Source organism: Anarhichas minor, unplaced genomic scaffold (genome assembly GCF_050575085.1).
Source record: "Anarhichas minor isolate MPS153535 unplaced genomic scaffold, ASM5057508v1 ptg000090l, whole genome shotgun sequence".
Classification (NCBI taxonomy): Eukaryota; Metazoa; Chordata; class Actinopteri; order Perciformes; family Anarhichadidae; genus Anarhichas; species Anarhichas minor.
The window spans coordinates 2,587,186-2,606,656 of NW_027466536.1; the positions used below are offsets into that span (position 1 = coordinate 2,587,186).

Here is a 19,471-nt window from a genome sequence, read left to right on the forward strand (position 1 = left end):
AATGCTGATATTGTGATTGAGGAGCTGGGATGGACAGAAATAATATATCTGAAGGCAATATTGATCATCTGACATCAAACTAATCAGTCTAACTTTAGACTATTAATAAACCTTTAATTTGATCTGTAGACCAACCCCAATATGCCCACAAGCTGGAGAAAATGTATTTTCATTCAACATTCATCTATAACTAATTTAATTACATCATTATTTATGCAAATGGCATGGTACCAGTAAGTAGGGGTATTGCATCACCTCCTAAAATAAGCAACTATCAATTGATTAACTCAATCAATCAATTGATAACTCATTGAACTCGCTCTCATTTCAGGTGACAAAATCAACTGTTGGATAGAAATTCTTTTGTCTGTCTCTGTCTGAAATTAAACCCATTGTTTCAAAATGAGTGCTTTTGAGCGGTAAACCTGCCACTGTTCTCATTTGAAACTGCATTCACTCAGCGATGGATCAGAAAGCTCACTTTTATTCATATCTGGTTCAAATGCTGATTGGTCTCTGACTAAAACTGTCCGTCATAAAACTGGAAAAGATTTACCAAGAAGTCTACTCGTGTCATATTTCAACTTGAAAACACCCCAGTGGTTTTGCCTCATTAGTTTGTTTTTTGTTTTGTTTGTCCTAAAAAGTTAACCTTTACCTAATCAGCAGTTCATGGAGGGAACATTTCCTGCTCAGCGTGTGCAGCTTTCTCCAGCGTCAGCGTGTAAACCCAGACTGGGTTTCATTGACATTTATTATATATCTTGACTTGTTTGTTCCCCGGTCTCTGCCCTAAATTGTCTGCAAATATATATGTTTTTTACCTTGAAAAGGTGGAGGAGACCCATTTTCCAATTACAGATCTTGTCTTTAGGTGTTAATTGCTGACTGACCTCTAGGGCTGTTGTGGATGGCGTGTGGATTTTTTTTTAATAACCTCTAATCGCGGTGAAACAGAGAGCCGTAATAGAGAAGAGCCGAGCTGCTTTTTAACCCTGCATCCTGCAATAAGGTGTAATCTCATACAAGCACATAAGCAGGCTGTGTGCCAAGTCAAAATGTTCTCTTGCAAAACACGAGCCACTGTGATTCATGCTCTTCCGGCATTCAAATTATAGACGGTTTTGTTTTGTTTGGGTTGAATTAGGTCAGCGGAGTCGAAGAGATCAGGATGGAGCTTATTAGCTTTATTGGCATTTTGGTCTTTTAAAGCATCAGGTCTCGCTTTAACACTTTTCGTCATGGCAGAATGAAAAACAAGGAGAATTAACTTTAGAATAATCATGCGTACACCGTGTTTTACTGCAGCCACATTGTTATTGCTCTTTTCTTATCTGCACAGAATGAGGAGCATCCAGGACTACAGCAGTGCACTACGTTTTTCAGAGTGATTCAATCAACACCTTTGTCTTTTCCCTTCCCTCATATGTGTGTATTTTGTATGTTTCCAGGCAGCCCTCCAGCCACAGGCACTGGCTCATTGGTCATTCACCTGGAAGACTACAATGACAATGCCCCCTATGTGGTACCATCGGAAGCGAAGGTGTGTGAAGACGCCCACGATAGGAACGTGGCCATCGTTGGAGTGCGGGACAATGACCTCCCGCCCAACGCAGCACCCTTTAATATAGAACTGGGAAAACAGCTCGGCCTCGATAAAACATGGAAGGTTACCAGGGTCAACTGTGAGTATTTCATTTTGAAAAGAGATGTGTATGCTCTTGAACTGAACTGAACTGTTTTCGAGTGTAACAACAGGAAATGTGAAAAACAATCAAAAAATCTTTCGTACATTAGTTCACCAACAACAACCTTGACAGAACACGGCACCTAACTTGTTATAGCCGTGTATACAAGTCACATTTTCCTTCCTGTGTTTTCACCATCAGTATTTTATGAGCTTGGAGTCCATTCTCACAACAAAAAGCACCCTGGGGAATGTAGGGATACAAACACAGGAAGAAAAAGAAAGTGTGAGAAGGATGAGGGAGAAAAAAGTAACAAAAGTCAATTGCACTGCAAGAATAATCCAGGGTCAATTCACCTGAGTGCAATTCTATAACCATCCATGCTGACTACAGAGCAGATAAGCCTTAACTATAGTACGGATCACATGATAAGGATGAGGAGTAAAATAATAGAAGGATGAAGAGGAGGATAGACAGACAACCAAGACATTGATTCAGGGTTGCATGACCAGGAGTGCCGTCTGTGTTTGTGTGAGTGACAGAGCCGAGCTAAAACCTGCCCAGAGGTATTCGCTTTGACTGACAGCGGGAGAGGGAGGTACAGACACTCCTCAATCACCACCGCTGGAAGAGACAGATAGGGCCAGCAGAGACAGAGCCCGCTCCCAGTGAAATAGACTGGCACTGTGCACATCTCGTCTCTGCTGGGCGTGTGTGTGTGTGTGTGTGTGTGTGTGTGTGTGTGTGTGTGTGTGGAAGCACAGGAAGGAGACCTGGTGGTTATACCTTAACAGTATTTATCTCTATAAAAATAACTATTAAAAGCTTTTACCATGCAACAACTTTTAAACCTTCTTGCTTCAGTTGGTTATGAGCTGGTTTGTGAACAATAACACATTTTATTTGTTTATTTTCTTAACCCAATAGGTAATTAAAACTTTGAATAAACACTTACTTTTTTTATGATAAAGTTATTCAGTTTTAACAAACAGATGGGGGAAAGATTAAAGAAAAAGTTTGTAATTTTGACATATGCACTTCTTCACTTTGGGAAGGTCGATACCACTATGTCCACTAATTCATAAATATGAAGGTACCACTAGCAGCCAACTCAGCATAAAGACTGGGGAACATTGGGAAACAAAGCCTGGCTTTGCCCCGAAGTAACAAATTCTCTAACCGCTCGCTAATTATAATGTTATATCTCGTTTGTGAAATACAAACGCTGAAGCTGGCCTGGGGGCTTGTGGTGGAACAACAACTCACTAAGACAGTTAACATTGCTTCTCTCATTAATTTCTCACCCATCTGTATGTGTGATCACTTTGAACGTGCACGTGGGGTAAAGCGTTAACGTGATAAATACCTCAACAGATTAGTACAATTACACAATCACTACATGAATACAGTGTGATTGTTTACACTAAAACACCTGTGGAGGAGTCTGTCTGAGGGAAACCTGATGGTGCTGACAGTCAGCTGTTGGTGGATTTGTCACACGCTGATCAGGGAGTGTAGGAACTTTGGGAAATTCTGCATCTCATGCCGCACAAATCAAAATACAATGATGAGCCAGAGAAGTGGGGTTGATTCGTACAAAAGGAAGGCCTCTGCCTTTGTGAAATGTTTACCGCTGACATTGTTTTGAGCACACAGTTGGACAATGTAAATGAAATACAAAACTGAAAGTCCCCTTTACTGGAGTTAACAGCCGTTGCAGACAAGTGAAATGTGCAGCTTTGCATATAGTGGCACAAATCAGCATGAAGTGAGGTGGCTCCAGAATTTCCTTTTGTGTCTCTGAAAGAATTTTAAAGTGTGATGCAACAAAATGTAACAATCTTAGTGGTGCCAAATTGTGTTCGCTTCAGTTGTCATGAATGACTTGGCAGACAGTTACCGGTACTTTAGGCATATAAGTTTTGTGTTAAGATACACATATTTAGTTCTGCCTTGCAAAATGGGCAGCTGTTAAATGCAGAATAGATGGCCAACACATGCAGGATGGAGGATTACTGTGCTTTCCCTTTATTAAATCTCCCTCTTCTTCTGCGTGTCTCCCACAGCCACACACTCCCAAATCATGCTTTTGCACAGTCTGAAGAAAGCCAACTACCAGCTCCCGTTGCTCATCACTGACTCGGGGGTGCCCCCTTTGTCCAACAACACTGAGGTCAAAATTCAAGTGTGCGTCTGTCAGAAGAACAAGATGCACTGCAGCTCTGGTCACTCCCACCGCGCCAGCCTTCTCGTGCTGCTCGCGACACTCCTGCTCGCCCTACTCTGTAAGTACCATTAGAGCCACAACAAAGAAAGAAATGAAGAAGTTGAGATGCTGTTGTATTTCCTGGTATCGTGTTTAAACACATTAATACTGAAGCAATAGGGCGTGTTGCTTCCAGTTTATCATTTGGCAAGAAACCAATACAGACACAATGTCAAATGATACCGACTTAGGATAACTGCATTCAAAAGGGAAGCAATTCATTGTACTCTGTGAATAAAAGTCATACAAGTGTTCTTGTGTGTGTGTTTGTGCACATGCACTGATGAACTATTTCAATCCCTTGCATTCACTGATTTGGCAAGTGTGCTTTTTTTTGCATTTATTTTTCAAAAGTATGCCTGTTTTGTTGTTTGACGCCATGCCTGAAGCTTCTCCCCGGGAAGACAAACTTGAATTTACTCTGAATATCTCGTTTAGGCCATTAGCGATAGCATGAATAATTCAGCCCCCTCCGTGCACAACACAAGCGTAATGAAGGACGTCCAACAGCTAGTTTGGTGAGAAGAAAAATCATTTGCAACTTTTAAGGCCCCCGGATGTCGTTCTCCCGTTTGAGCTTGTTCTCTGTGGTTTGTAGTCGGGCTCGCTGTACTTTGGTGGCTCGCTACAGCGGGAGGGATGGTGACAGTGGGATGAGAAGAGAAGAAGAAGACGAGGACTTGTGAGGAAAAGAAAAGGCAAAAAAAGAAAAGAAAATGAGAATGAGATTTTACCCCCAAACAAACGATGTAGTCGTATTTATATCATCTTTTTATCCTTCTGATTTGTGTTTGACTGTGAAATACGTCATTGAAGGTAATCAGAAAATTCACAGTCATGTCTCCTTTCCTCTTTCCAGCTCTCTTTTTGTTCCATTGATCTTAACATCTCTCTCCCTTTTTGCGTCCCGTTGATCACTGCCGCTTGCTGTTCTGTCTCTAATCCCGCAGCCTTCTCTGACACTGTTTCACCTCCCTTGTACCACTTCTCCTGCTCTTTTGCTTCCTTTCTATTTAGCAATGAGCCGCACTCTCCTCCATAATCCTTAAAAGGCAGAATCTCTGCCCCTCATCTTCTCATTTTCTCTCAGCATCATCCGTGCATCACAGCATCTAGCATGACCCATGGGTCTTCCTCTGGCTATGGATCATTCTGTCTATTGATGCATATCTTTTCTCCAAACGCTCATTCATTGGCAGATGACAGTGCTCCGACTGCCTCACGAGAGAACAATATGATGAGTTCTTCAAACTAAGCCTTCCCATACACAGCGCAAAGTTGCCTGCAACTTCTGTTAAAAGCTCCATGATTCACAGGACACAAAGTATAAAATTAAACTGACAGCGTGTGGCAGGCAACAGCGAAAGCACGCCACACTCCAGCGTTGATAGACCATTAGTCACGGTTCCAATGCAACACACTAATCATGAGCGTAAGCTGATGCTGTGTCAGCATCCGCGGGCGAGCAGCCACCTCTCAGAAAGTTTCATGGCAGCGATCCTGAGAGTGTGCCAGCTGGAGCAGTCGGTTAGCTTTTCACGCTCTCCTTTTTAGAGATATTTTGTTATCTGCCGTTGCCATGGCTGCAGCCGCAGTGTCTGAACTAGAAAGCATGATAATTGGTTGACATGCCAACACGACATTAAGAAAGTCCTCTCCGCAGATATCCTTTGACTCTGAACGACAGTAGCATTCATTACTCCACTGTAAATAATGCAGTGATGGACGGTGGCATTCATTAGCCAAATATCTGCTCCAGATGACAGATTCTTGGGCTGCCTGGTTCTCTGCCCGTGTACATGTCCATTCATTTGGACTGAAGCAGGCTGGGGTTGTCAGAGCAGACGTAACAGTGAGCGGCGTTGCCCTGGAGCTTGGTGTACAGAGAGAGAGAGAGAGGAAACAAGGACGGTGTGTGTGCATGCTTGTCTCTGTTGGGAATCTCGGATAGTATTACAGCAGGGAAACAGAGCTTCCACCAATTCAGACACAGAACATCTCTCTACACACACACACACACGCCCAGAGAGATGACTCCTGCTCGAGCTCATCACAGAGGCCGGTGCTGGGGGACAGATAGAGGGGACTGATCACTGCAGTGTATAGCCAGATAGTCTGACAGAGAGGCAGAGAGGATCCTGTTTCAATTCCCTTATCTCCAAGCTGAACTTTGACCCTGCAGCAGAGAGATGAGGGGAAGAAAAATGGAAAGAGCCAGAGGCGAAGGATGGTGAAAGGAGAAGAGAATAAAGGTGTGGAGATTAAACTCTTCTGTTTTGTTCTGTTTTTGCCCACCAGGCTACAGGCCCATGCATGGCCACGCAGCAGGACCGTTTTCGGAATTTCTCTGGCTCCTTGCGTCTGTTTCTCTCTCTTACCTTCCCCTCACTCTATTCTAGCTCCTTTTCCTCTCTTAGCCCCCAACCCTGTCTACAGGTGCATGTACAAAAGTAGCATCAGGTGACGTAAAGTCCATGTAATAACTCTTTTAAAATGTGGAAACATTTATATTAAACATATCTCCAGAATGTTCACCGTCAGTGAATTTCATATTGTCCCGCCAACATCTACTTCTGGCAACACATTTATTATGATTATCTCTTACATAAAATAACAGCATTAAAGCTCTAAGTTAAGATTAGGAAAGGATTGTAAATACTGAAAAAGTTAACACTGACTTGAAGCATGAGAAGAGAAACATCAACAAAAAAATTTCCAAATTCAGCAAATATCTCCGATCCATGTGGATAAAGTGATTCATTGGATTAAATGAGTTAGTCTTTATTTTTTTAATCAATTTTCTTAAATGAATATAAAGTACCATTGCTGCCTCCCTTTCTGCACAGCTAGAAGGAGAGCAAACCGTTTAGAGACTGCGGTGAAAATCGTACTTTTAAAAGGTTAAACTTTTTAAACAATTTATGGATTGAAGCCGAATATTTTGTTGGATAAAATCATGTTGTGAATTATGGAAATGATTATATAATTTAGTTTTTCAATAAATGTTGACTTTTGGACTTTACAACGCTCTGGAGTTATTGGAAAGATATCTACGCTGCCACTATGAGAATCTAATACTTTTCACTACTGAGCCTGTTGGTAACCGGTACGGACAACGTCATATCACTCCACTTCTCTCTCCTCTGCTGCGTGTGGAGAGCCGTCCCAATAACGGTCCGCATATGTCGATAGTTCAATAAGCCTGTGAAACCGGAGAGCAGAGGATGTTTATGTTATTATGTATTTAGAGGAAACACTGATAGGAGTAGCCTGAGCTTTATCTGAAGATGCAAAAAAAAGGCTGTGCAGCATTTGAAAGCTGATTTAGAATTAAAATGTCAACGTTACCAACGAAGCGTCAAACTATTCCGTAGCCTACAGCCCTACACCACAATCTCTTATTAGACCCCCCCCCCTTTCTATTAATTATTTAAGTTTAGAAGTGTTTTGGCACAGTTGAGTGAGTGGCGCTATCCATGGTCCTGAAGTGGGGATTTCAAGTCTGCAATGTCAAATGAGCATTTAACCTTTTGTTTCGGAGAGAGGAGAGAGAAAATGACTACAAACAGAAAATGCTATCTTGACCAAAAGTTCAATCCCATTTTCCTAAAACCACTGATGTGACTCACATTCATATATTTTCTACAAACTCAAACAAAACTCAAATTAGCCAAGAGCCCCGAATTGATTAAAAAAAAGCCCCACTGACAGATTGTCTCTCGTTGTGTGTATCTACTGGAAGCCAAAGGAATGTAAGTGATGTATGGGTTGTGAAGCGGTGGAGAAACTGTGCTTTTGCTGTCATCGGCCTCAGCCAGATCTCAACTTTGCATCCGAACCTCAAACCTCCACACCCCCCCCCCCCCCCCCCCCAACTCCTTCAGCAGTGCTTCAGCTTAGCAACACGACCAAAAGTAGAGCCACGTCCTCACTGGCTTTCTGTCCTACCTCTCATCCCTATAACACCCGGGGTTGCTTTTCAAAGCCTTAAATAATGCATGTAGCCCTGCAGGACAGAGAGGGAGAGTACCAACATATACTGTGTCTTCTGATGCTTTCGAGACCTTTGTTTGCTGTTACAGGGTTAGCAGTTAAATCCCGGAGCTTTGCAGGGGCCTACTTTCACTCCACTCCATTGTAAGCCTTTCTTTTGTGATCAGTGTGCCGTGGACTCTCTCACACACACACATCCACCGCACACACAGATTACCATAAAGTAGGGAACAATTACGGTTTGATCCTACAGTTCTGTCGCGGGAAATGCTTGGAAGATATATAAAGACAAACACACATACACACTCGTGTGAATCCATCGTTTACCCGAGATAAGACTTTTAGGCAAACTAAGTGCAGTCAGGACGTGCTCTCGTAGGCTGAGGGTGCACACAAAAAGGACGGCTACTCATAAGAATGATTCCTAATTTTAAAAGTAATTACAAGGCTTTCATCGGTAGTACAGCTCACAGGTAGCAAACCAACACAGATGACCACACTGCCCCCTATCAGTGCACATGTGAACTGATGTGCACTGTACAGCACATGCACTATCTAACTCCTTGCAGCAGCCGCACTGTTGCTCAAAACGATATTCTCTAAGTTGATGATGTGTGGCTGGAGGCAATAACTGTCCAGGTTGGACAGTGTGTAAATTATTTCTACTAGACACATATAGGTGGCGTGGACAAGGCTGGGCTATGAAGATTAATATGTTGCTGCACATAGCTGTGTGTGAACAAGGCTTATGAGGGAGGAGAAATAAGATGGTGAAAGGAAAATCTCCGAGGGAGCTGATGCTGACGCTCTTACCCGTATTTCCACGTCTTCCATCACATACAGTACATACAGACGCACAGATATGCACACCCATTTCATCCTACACTGCATGTGCTCAATTTAGGAAGGATCTTCCGTGCGGGATTACGGGCTAGAGCTGCAGATTTGTCTGTAGTCGTAATGCACTGCAGAGGACTGCTTCTCTCTGTGCGTCTTTGTGATTTCAGCAAGAGTAATAATGTAATTCCAAGAGTAAAGGAGAGAGAGTGAGAGGGCGGGGTAAAAAACAAAGCATTTACCATTAAACACAACAAACAGCTCCCAGCACAGATGCCACTAATTTACCTCCATCCTCTCGGGGGTTTTAGGTCCACACTATTCCTCCTCTGTGATCCCTCGCCTCGCTCTGACAGCCACTTTTCCTCTTACTTCTCCAGCTCTACACTAATCCCCTCCCAGCTATAGAGACAGGATGTTTAGGGGCTTATTTACTCTTGTAAAAATATGGCTTTTTCACAGCTCCCTTTAAAAGGTACCTCGCATCAGACTGTAGTGTTTGGCGGATGGGTTGTTTCTGCCTTCAGATCGAGCTGTCAAGGGTTATTGATCTTTGAACTGTGATGCGTGTGACATGAATTTAAAGAGGTGCATCGTGTCTTAAGACAAAAGCCTGAGAGCAACGAAGCTATCTCTCTACAATACTGAACGTTTAGAGGCTAACTTCCATGTTTTTCAACCTGGATTAAGTCATTGATTCTCAATGTGGGTTCAGGGGACCCCCAGGGGTCTGTGACAGTGTGTCATGATTTGCTATAAATTACAAAATTGTGCTAGCTGTGCGCCAATAGAAACTCTGATATGATTACAACATACAGAATTAAGTTCGTTATTTTTAAGTTGAAGCAATTACTAAAAGTTTTGGTACAGTTACTTAAAATCTAGGCGTCAAATGCTGTCAAGTTGAGTCCAAATGCATTTTGAATAAAACCCCTCTCTGTTTTAAGGTATATAAGTGGTATTAACGTTCAATAACAGTGCAAATGTCCCCGCTGTGGGACTAATACATTTTGTATTACCTTAACATGATTCCAGTTCAAACGTGTTTTTGTTTAGCACTGTGAAATAGGTCTGAAGTATTTAGGTTAAAAAGTTAAAGAAAACAAAGAGTAGAAATGGTAGTAAGCATATGCTTAGTTGGTATTACATTCAGGAGAAGGTCCTTGGAAAATCCTCTCAAAATTATGCAAAGAACCCTAAAGAGAAATAAGATTTTTTTTTTCAAAATTGATCAAGTCTGTTTCTTATATGACATAATAAAAAAACAAAAGCAAAAGGTAAGAAAAACATTTAATTTCTCCTTAGGGTCCTTTCCATGATGTTGACAGACACTAATGATAACAAATAACCTGTAATCGGCAAAAACAAGCACTAGTGGATGAATAACGAGTTGGAGTTGTGTAAGTGATTACATTACATCTCCCTCAATGCTGGACCATAAAAAAAACAAGAATTGTTGTCCCTATTAGTCACTTGGCCGGGGTCACAGTCTGTACACTCCGAGATCAAATCTTGCTCTCCTTTGACCATGAAATATATCAAATCACTCTCCGATCAGGAAGGTCTCGTTGAAGTGTCACGTGTGGACAGAAATATGTGGACACGGCTGAGTTCCCATCTGGTGCATCTGATCCCAAAAGTCTCATTGAAGAGACAAGTTTAAACCAAAGTTAAAAATATTACTTTGATACCAAAGTTACCGTTTAAGTAACTACAGTGTGAGCTGTTGATAAAATGCATAATGACAAGTAACTTATACTAGTTAACACTGAGTAATGGCTTTGATCTGATTCATAAATCTAGAATTCCATCGCTAGGACATAATCACCGATACCTCACGTTGTTATCGTAACTGTGCATTTTTTACTTCAAAAACGTTGCCGAATTGTTCTTTACATATATGAATTATTTGTTGAGCGTGATGTTTTACTGATGTATTATAAATGATTTGTTGGTACATCTGTTAAACAGTTATTAACAGTTAGTTACTGCTGATATGTCAAATAGACTTGTCAAATACAGGTGCAACGAATAACATTGATGGTGGTGCACCATTTACATATTTGAGTCGTATTTTACTGGGACACTTAAATTACTATTGTGCTGCCAACATATCCAATGAGAAAAAGTTCTATTAAACGCTGTTTATACATTAAGAAATATTGATTTGGACTTTAACATTAATATTAATAATAATAACACACTTTAAATAATGTCCAGATGAGATTAACACATTTACTTAAGATGATCATTATAAGATTTTAATTAAAGTCATCCCCAGTCATCTATTCACTAACAAATTCCTGTTATTTTCTCCATTATTATTTCTTATATTTAACTCATTCATCATTCAATTCTGGGTTGGTAAGGCTCATTACCTTCCATTATAGTCAGTGTAACCCTGACAGATTTCTGTCTTCTCCTATAATGTTTCTTCTTCATGCTGCAATGCCGCCGTTTTCGTCGAGCAGCCGTGACATACCTGAGCTAATCAACTGTCACCCTCCTTTCCTCTCAGCAATTAGAAAGGCTGGGAAAATGGTTACTGTTCCCTCCAGTGTCCTATTTGATTCCTCCTCGCCTCCCGCAGCTTGTTAAATTTACATTTTACGCATTAAGCTTCGGGCTTCTACCTAGAAAGACTTACAATAAGTGGAGACGGTAGGATAAGTCAGCATCGGTGAATCGCTGTGATACTCCATTAGGTCATTCATATACATGGCCAAACATGTATTTCTTTCTGTCTGGTGTTGTGAAATAGAAATTCTCTGGCACAGGTAGCTGTTCTTCATGTAGTGTTGTAACAGGATAGTCAGAAGGCCGTGTATATACAGACACTTAAGGTTGTTTATGCTGTATTTATGAGACCTCTTCTCAGCGGTAGACTGAAGTGAGAACATTATGTTGGATGTGATTAATGTCACACTGATATGTTACATTCAACACTACGTATTTGTGTGTGTGTGTGTGTGTGTGTGTGTGTGTGTGTGTGTGGGTTTTATATAGACCAACAGCCACAGCTTCAAACGCACATCGAGAAGAAATGTACTGTAAGAGGAATCACTCTAGAAGCTTCTGTGACTCTCTATAGCAGCACAGCGTGGTAGTGCAGCTAATTCTGCTAGCTGTAACATAGAGTGACTCATTCATGACTCAGCCAACCTCAGGTATAGCGATTATATTCTGTTCATCCCTCTCTTTCTCGCTTCGCCTTCTTCCCTACCTATAATTCTCTCTTTCATCTGTTCCTGACCTATGAGTTCATAGCCTGTGTCTGAGCGGGAGCTGAGGTGAATTGATTCGGAAATGTGTTTTCATGTCAAGGCCATGACTTTTTAGCCAGAGGGGGAGTAATGGCTCTTTTATACCGAGCTCTTCATGTGAGCTGAAACAGGGCTGCCAGAGTCTCATTAGATTTGCTAAAACCAATATCTGAGTCTTGAGTGCCTTGGAGTGTTTCTCTGCTTTTATTTCCCTTTTTTTGGGGGAACACTTAGTCCTGAGCTTTATTTAAAGGGGGCATTGGAGGAAAAACAATGGAGAAAGAAAAATCAATCGGCCCCACACCCTCCTGTTCCGTACCCTCCACCCTATTAGATATTCACCCCCATTCAGGAGCGCTTCGATCGCCTCAGACTTTTTTTGGAAGTGTACAGTCCAATTCATTTCAGGATGTCTGGGAAAATTATAGTTCACATTCCTCAAGACCGCTCCCCAATCTCATCAAGAGAGAAAGACAGACAGAAAGAGAGTAGGTAGACATGAAGCAGGATAAAGACACAAACACATACTGGCACGTCAGCAGCCGAAATGCACCATGAGTTTGTTTGACTGATACTGACTGCCAACTTATTAAACAAAGCACACAGGAACAGGGAGAGCAACAGTTCAGCCCACTCATGCACTCACAATACAAACGCAAAAAGCATAATGCAACAGTAAACCCTTTAGAAACAAACACTAGCTATGACAAATTGCCACCTCCGAATTGGTTGTTTGACACCACATTTTGCAGCATGCGTTTTGCTAGATTAGCAGTAAAAGGACAGGCTTAAAGGTAAGCCTGTTAAGTAAGGAAGAATGCTTATGGTACACCTGATCCAGTCCTCGCAGTAAACCGCTGCATCTGTACTAAGGAGTTGTATTAACAGTGACTTAAACACAGTCACAGTCATCAGCGTATACTGCGGGAGGGAAGAGGTGGAAGGTCTCTCTTTCTTCGCTACATCATTTACTGTAAAAAGCACACATTACATGTGTCTTTGTAAATATCTATAGGCCGTATGCCTATTTTTAGCCACACACTTTTAAATCCCCACTGATGCTCAGCTTTGTTACAGACGACATTGTTTGAGGGAACAATAACGTTCGCAACAGTCACTCATGCCAACGTATATCTTCAGGGATTGAAGCTGCTATATTTCTCAATTTGACAATCTAACCAGTGACAACACATTAGTGAAGGTTGTTAGGAGTATGGCTCTTGGTAGTTGTTGTTGGTTTTGTTTCAGTGTGACAAATTGTAATTTGATGGGTTATTGTTGTTCGGACAATAAACTAAGATAGCTAACACGTGCTAACGTCAGTTGCCAGAGTAAATATTCATGTATCTGTGTCAGTGAGGCCAGGCATGGCAGAGCACATGGGATTGGTAATGGAGTGACGGCAGGCGCTTCCAGTCAAACTCAGCCATTTATACGTTTTTCTTCCACACTAACTTGATCACTGACGACACAGAGACGCCACATGATACCAACGTCATCGTACTATTGTCTCACAAGCCTTATTAGCAGCAACCAAACATCAGATATCTTCCACAAGATAAACAAGACATTCAAATGATTAAATCATAAAAAGAATTGATACCATTTGGCACGTTTCTAAAAGTTCTGTGGATGTTTCATCTTGTTTTAATTATTCATCAACATAAAAATGTTATTAATAAGACCTATAAAGTTAGTTATTGATCACTTGTAAATGTAGGTATTGATTTGTTTTATGCATATATGATACGTGCAGAAATATGCTTTTTTTCATAGCTAGTACTATGCATGCAGTTAGAATGATTGGGAAATAGTATGCTAAGCTAACAGATGATGTTTGATCATGACATTACTGACATTTTTTTACATTTACATTTTTGTAATTCGAGTTAGGCTACGTTTTTGCAAAAATGTAATTTATCAGATGAAGATGTACCAGTGGTGAGGGGGGTTTAAAAGATGAAAACAAAGAATTTGGTTGCTGAAATAATTGGACATTTCTCTTGAAAAATAAAAATAAACAGAGGAACAGAAGGTTGAATGACCCGGATTTAAATTCAGTAGTGACCTTTTCCTGAACTTGCGTTGAACAGTTTGGTTGCAACTCAACCTGCGTATGTAACTGTATGAATATTTTAGTTGTGATATTATATTTAGTGTGACTTGACTCCTACTTTTGTCCTAAATTGTAGAAGCCCAAAGTGCCAAATCCTATCTAGCTATATATAAAAAAAAAAAATTAAAAAAAAAGGTGACGGAAAGAAAAAAAGGAGACAGAATGAGCGAAATGGGGAGCAGGAGTGAGGAGGGATGCTCAGCCATCTCCAAACATGTCAGAAATGGGGAGCAGACTTGGAGGAGATGGCTGGCAGAGAGGCAATCAATAAACTCTCATATTTCTTACTGCAGTGTGTGTGTGTGTGTGTGTGTGTGTGTGAGTGTGTGTCTGTTTGTGTGTGTGTGAGCCTGCTGTGTGTATTGATGTGACTGCATGTGTGTTTGTTTGTGTCAAATTTCGAACCAGCTCGTTGAAGGCAATTCCACCAGACTGATGAGACAAACTGTCACATTACCAGGGAACATACTTTTTTTTCTTTCTTTTTTTTTTTTTCCAGACTCTGCATCACCAGGGAAAACACAGCATCGGTCCAAATTAACATATGTTCTGTGATTCTTTGAAGCTCATAGGTTCTCGCAAAAAGATTATGTTGCGTAAATTGAAACAGATTCTCCCCTCAGAGACAAGGGGGGGGAGTTCAGTCCAGGCTAATTTGCCGAACACATGGACCTATTTTCTGCTTGGGAGCTGTCCTCGGCACCGTACACTGAACTCATTCTGAAGTAAAAAGTTAAGTATTCTGCAAGTACACGTCAGAAGCCAATTAATCTTCACTGTAGCCACTCCAGAAAGTGTCTCCTGATGGTATGATAAATCAAAAGCCCGGTGCACTTCTCTAAGTTTGGAGAGCGTTGCGTGTGTTCAGCCATATTGATTGAACTGTCCAGGACGTTGAGGAAGGTACACACTGACACAGTTTCAGAGTGGACGTTCACATTAAAGCCAATCACTTGGTTGCTAGAGCCTGAGAGTGAACAAGTATAACTTCTCTGTTCTGTCCTTACTGAATCTTTAATGTCGATGCCGTCACCTGTCCTGCCTAATTGATTGCAATTGATCTGGTTCAGTGATGACCTTTACTTTACAGCATCTCTTGTCTTTTCTCCTTTCTTTCCCACACATTCCTCCCCTCCTCCTTTTGTCCTTTCCTCTCAACCTCCCTTTCCCCCCACTGTCTCCTCCTCCTCTTTCATCTCTTCTCCCACTAGGCCTGTAGACTCTGCTGAAACCTCCCGTAGTCCTTTTTGCAACACTGAAAAGCAACGACTTATCTCCCCCACGCAACCCAGGCTTAGGAGAGGAGAAGAAGAAGAAGAAGACGAAAAAGATGATGAAGAAGCGAAAAGAAGACTTCTCACCGCAAAAAAATCTAACAAGAAAATACACACAATCCCCGCTGGCACAACTGCTGTATAACACCACTCAGTGTTTTTTTTTTTTTTTTATATCTCACTTATCCTCTCACCGCTCTCGTCTCCTTCTGCTCATCTTTACTTTCCTCGTGGCATGTGTCTTTCCCCTACTTCGGTCGTCTCTCATCTCCTCATGTTTTCCTGACTCGATTTGACGTTTTTGTCTCCATCTTTCCTCTCGCCTGTACACTTCCCCCACCATCAATTACACCACTTCTTTTCCACAGTTTTCACTGTATTCCATGTTGGCAGCGCACCATTACATTGGCAGACAAAACATTGGGTGCAAGCAGTGTTCATGGCAACATGCCACATCCGTAGGAGATACTTGAAACAACATGTATATTGATATTGTAACAAAACAAAAACTATAAATCAATTTTGTATTGGAGCTCACCTTAAACCTCTGGTCTTTTCCCACAGTTCATCCGAAACTCGCAGCATCCCCTGTTTCCTTTTTTCTCTTCTTTCCCTCGTTTTCCTCCCATAGCTACCTGTATTTTCTTTTTCCGCTCTGCTCCATCCCTCCTTCCCTCACCCTCCCTCATGCATATGCATAATCCTCCTATCTTTCTGCCTCTTCTTCCTCATCTCCCCCGTCTCTCTATTGACCTCTGTGTCTCTCAGCGGGCCAGGCAACACTGCGAAGGCTGAGCTACTGTCCTGGTCGGGGGAAGAGCATTGACTTTTTGATGTGTTCTTTTCTTTTCTTGTCGCAGACTGTGTTTGATCTTGTTTCCCTCTTTAAGCGGGGAGAACAAAGCCTGTTTCTTTGTCTGCAGTGGTTGTGGTCTTTTAGGACAAGGTGGTAGCCATAAGCCTTCAAAGTCAGAAACTCTCTGGAGTCGTTTCTTCGATTTGCTTCTGTTTTTATTGCATTAGTTGTCATGGAGTGGAAAACAGTATATCTTTATAGTAACGGTGTAAACCTTAAAAAAAAAAGTACTATTATATAAATATTTTATTTTTTACCATTGTATAAATATACAGTATTGATTAACTTATGTACTTTGATTGCAAGTTCTTTTGTCACCCAAACAGTGAGTAAATAAAAAAGAGGAATTCTTTTTTCTGTGAATTTTAGGCACTATTTCTAATGCTATTGATGTGTTGACTATTTTATTGTAACATCTTTTTTCTTTGTTTTGTTTTTTTATAATTGGAAATCTGTGGTTAATTGCAGAATCAGGAGTCTTGTTTTGGTGGCTGCCAAGTGTTTAGGTTCGATTTCGTCTCCCGCTGATTCTTTCCTCTCCATCCGTCATCACAAGTCACAAGAAGACGTGTAAGAAGAAATCAAAGGCTGTGGTTTTTGGTGGCTAGTTTCGCTTTTTTTCTTGCTCTCATCAAAAGAACGTAGCTCGTGTGGGTTTTGTGTGGGGGATCACCTTAAAGAAAAAGATGACATTTTGAATGAGTTACGTCTGTCTTTTGCACTAATTTAATAAAGCCGTTACTGAAATTCACACATTGATGTTTTGCAAATTATGTGTTTACTGAATGGCTATTGAAAAGAATTGTTTGCACATTTTCCAAAAGTGTTAGCATGTGTAAAAGTCACTTATATATTGGCATTCCTGCATAGTACTCAATTTCACTTAAAGGAATATTTTTGATATGTTAGAAAATACGCTTATTCGCTTTCTTGCTGCGAGTGAGATGAGACAAATATTTGTCTTTTGAATATAAAGCTACAGCCGTGAGAAGGTTAGCTTTGTTAAGCATAACAACTTTAAGCCAGGGGAAACAGCTGGACTGGCTCTGGTCTGCCTACCCCCACGTCTAAGGGTGCTTTCGAACAGTGAGCTGTTGTCACAGTGAGCAATATCAATGTTTCGTATTTTGAATCAGCTGCTGCAGGGAAACTTGCTTGCTATCCACCTAGCATGATCTTATCATGCAGATTAATAGCGCAGGTTATAATTCATAATAGAGGAAACAGTTAGGACACCATTATCATAACATGTTTTGCTATCTTGTACCAGCCGTGCCCGTTCAGAAGAGGCTAACTGCTTCGGTCTATTTGAGGACCGCTCAAACAAACAACTTCACACTCGACACTGAGCTTCCTTGGGTCCTCAAAACACCTCCCAGGACACACAGTAGCTGCATTACACACACAAGTTGCGGCTACTCAGGAACACCGGTGAAATGAAGTCTGGTTCACGGGGAAACAAACCCACCCAAAGTCCAAAGACGTGTTGCGGATGTCAAGGTATTTTGATGGTGACGTTTTTTGTTTGGTAAACATAAACAATTTGAGTTGTAATGGCAGAGTGGCAGAAGTGTTCAGTGAGTTTATTCAAAGTTCATTAATATTGAAAGTGTCGCGTGTCCAAATTGCACCATCGCACTGCTTTGCGCCTACAGCAATACACCCACAAAGTGTACAGTTTATGGGATGAATCTTTTTTGAGATTAGTGAAGGACATACACACACACACATACAGATTCATTGATTAATAGTTAGATGTTGCTCCAGTTACCGATTCTCTTTTGTCTGTTCTCTGCTGATGAAGAGTTGTGTAATCGAGAGGAACTGAGATATAGTCAAATCTGCTCTTGTATCTGTTCATTGTAGTTTCTGCGGTTGCCATGGTCACACGGCGAACCACTGCGGTAAGTTAAAAAAGTTGAACTATGAAGTCGAATGACCACAGGAAGTCACGGCTTCCTGCCAAGAAATAGTACGGCAGATAAACCCCATTAAACAATTATACAACAATTATTAAACAATTATACAATTATACATTTCTTGTGCGGATACAAAAGATGAGACATAAAGTGTTAATAGGAGACACGTAGAGGTGCTGGTAGGAAAATTGTACATCATTAAAGGTATAGATGGGGTGTTTTGAAGTGGGGTTGCACGAGGTACTTCTCCATAGTCAGTGTAAATGGTGGTCGGCATGCCCAAGTGTGAAGAAACAGGCAGATACCGACATGGGAGCAAAGCAATGTACTGCTGTGGCTTTTAGCCTCCTAAAAGAAAGGCTCACCTTAGAAAAACTCTAAATCTGGTTAAATTTTACTGTATTTCTCAAATCTCAAGCTATGCCTTCAAGCAGTCGGAGACATAACCTTTACATTTCTTAACCTCCATTACAAAACACAAAAACATCTGGAGGCTGGTGATTTGTTTTGAGTGATCGGCTAATGATTAGATATAACTTTATTGGTTGTAACGTTCTTGTACTGCATTACTTATGATTATAGCAATTAAACAATGCCACCTGTGTGGGAGTTTCAGTTTATGACATTGAATTATCTTAAAGCTGCTAAAAAAATCATTATTTTTATAATTGCGAATGGAGAACATTACCATGCATAATGTGAAATGTGCACAGACCCAGACTGTGCCGTTCACCTCAGCTCTACGGAGCATTTAGCATCTTTGAATTTTTAGTTGTACATCCTGCAACTTAACTGTTTTGATTCCCTCTCAACGTCTCAGAAGCTGTTTTCAAGTAAAAACCTCTAAAAACCCACTGGATGATACCTGCCCAGCACCACGTAGCAGACAGACAAAGTTTAAGCTGGTGAGCAAATAGTGGAGCATTCTTGAGTGGAAAAGATTTTCTGCCCAAGCACCTCAGGGTGCAGTTATTGCTCACAGATTTAAAAGGTCAGTCACGTAAACCGTGTTTATGTGTGTTTTTAAAGTAATCAATAAAACCTCAGCACTGATTCTAAAAGGCACTTTTAGCCTCTGTGAAACCAGTGGCGAGACACTAAAATTGGGCAGATATGATGAGAGTAGTTGGAGACTGAACCTTTTTGGCAGCATTTTTGAACAATGCAATAATGGGGAGGAATTTTGAGGGACATCTTGAGTGGAGGTTGAGAGAAAATAAATGCAGGAAGAGGCTGAAGGCTGTGATATTAGCGCTTGA

The 19,471-nt window shown here is 41.1% G+C and overlaps 1 protein-coding gene across 2 annotated transcripts in view; it reads left to right on the top strand.

Annotated features, from left to right (window-relative positions):
- cdh13 (cadherin 13, H-cadherin (heart)) overlaps positions 1-17,124 on the top strand; it is a 171,427-nt gene extending 154,303 nt beyond the window's left edge. Inside the window, exons 8-10 of one of the 2 annotated variants that reach the window (XM_076082241.1) lie at positions 1,452-1,685; positions 3,755-3,973; positions 15,375-17,124. In XM_076082241.1, coding sequence (XP_075938356.1) covers positions 1,452-1,685; positions 3,755-3,973; positions 15,375-15,382 — 461 coding nt within the window. In that variant the 3' untranslated portion in view covers positions 15,383-17,124. Of the gene's footprint in view, positions 1-1,451; positions 1,686-3,754; positions 4,188-15,374 lie in introns of those variants that run through there. The other variant, XM_076082240.1, reaches the window with a different exon arrangement.
- Positions 17,125-19,471: the final 2,347 nt, after the last annotated feature.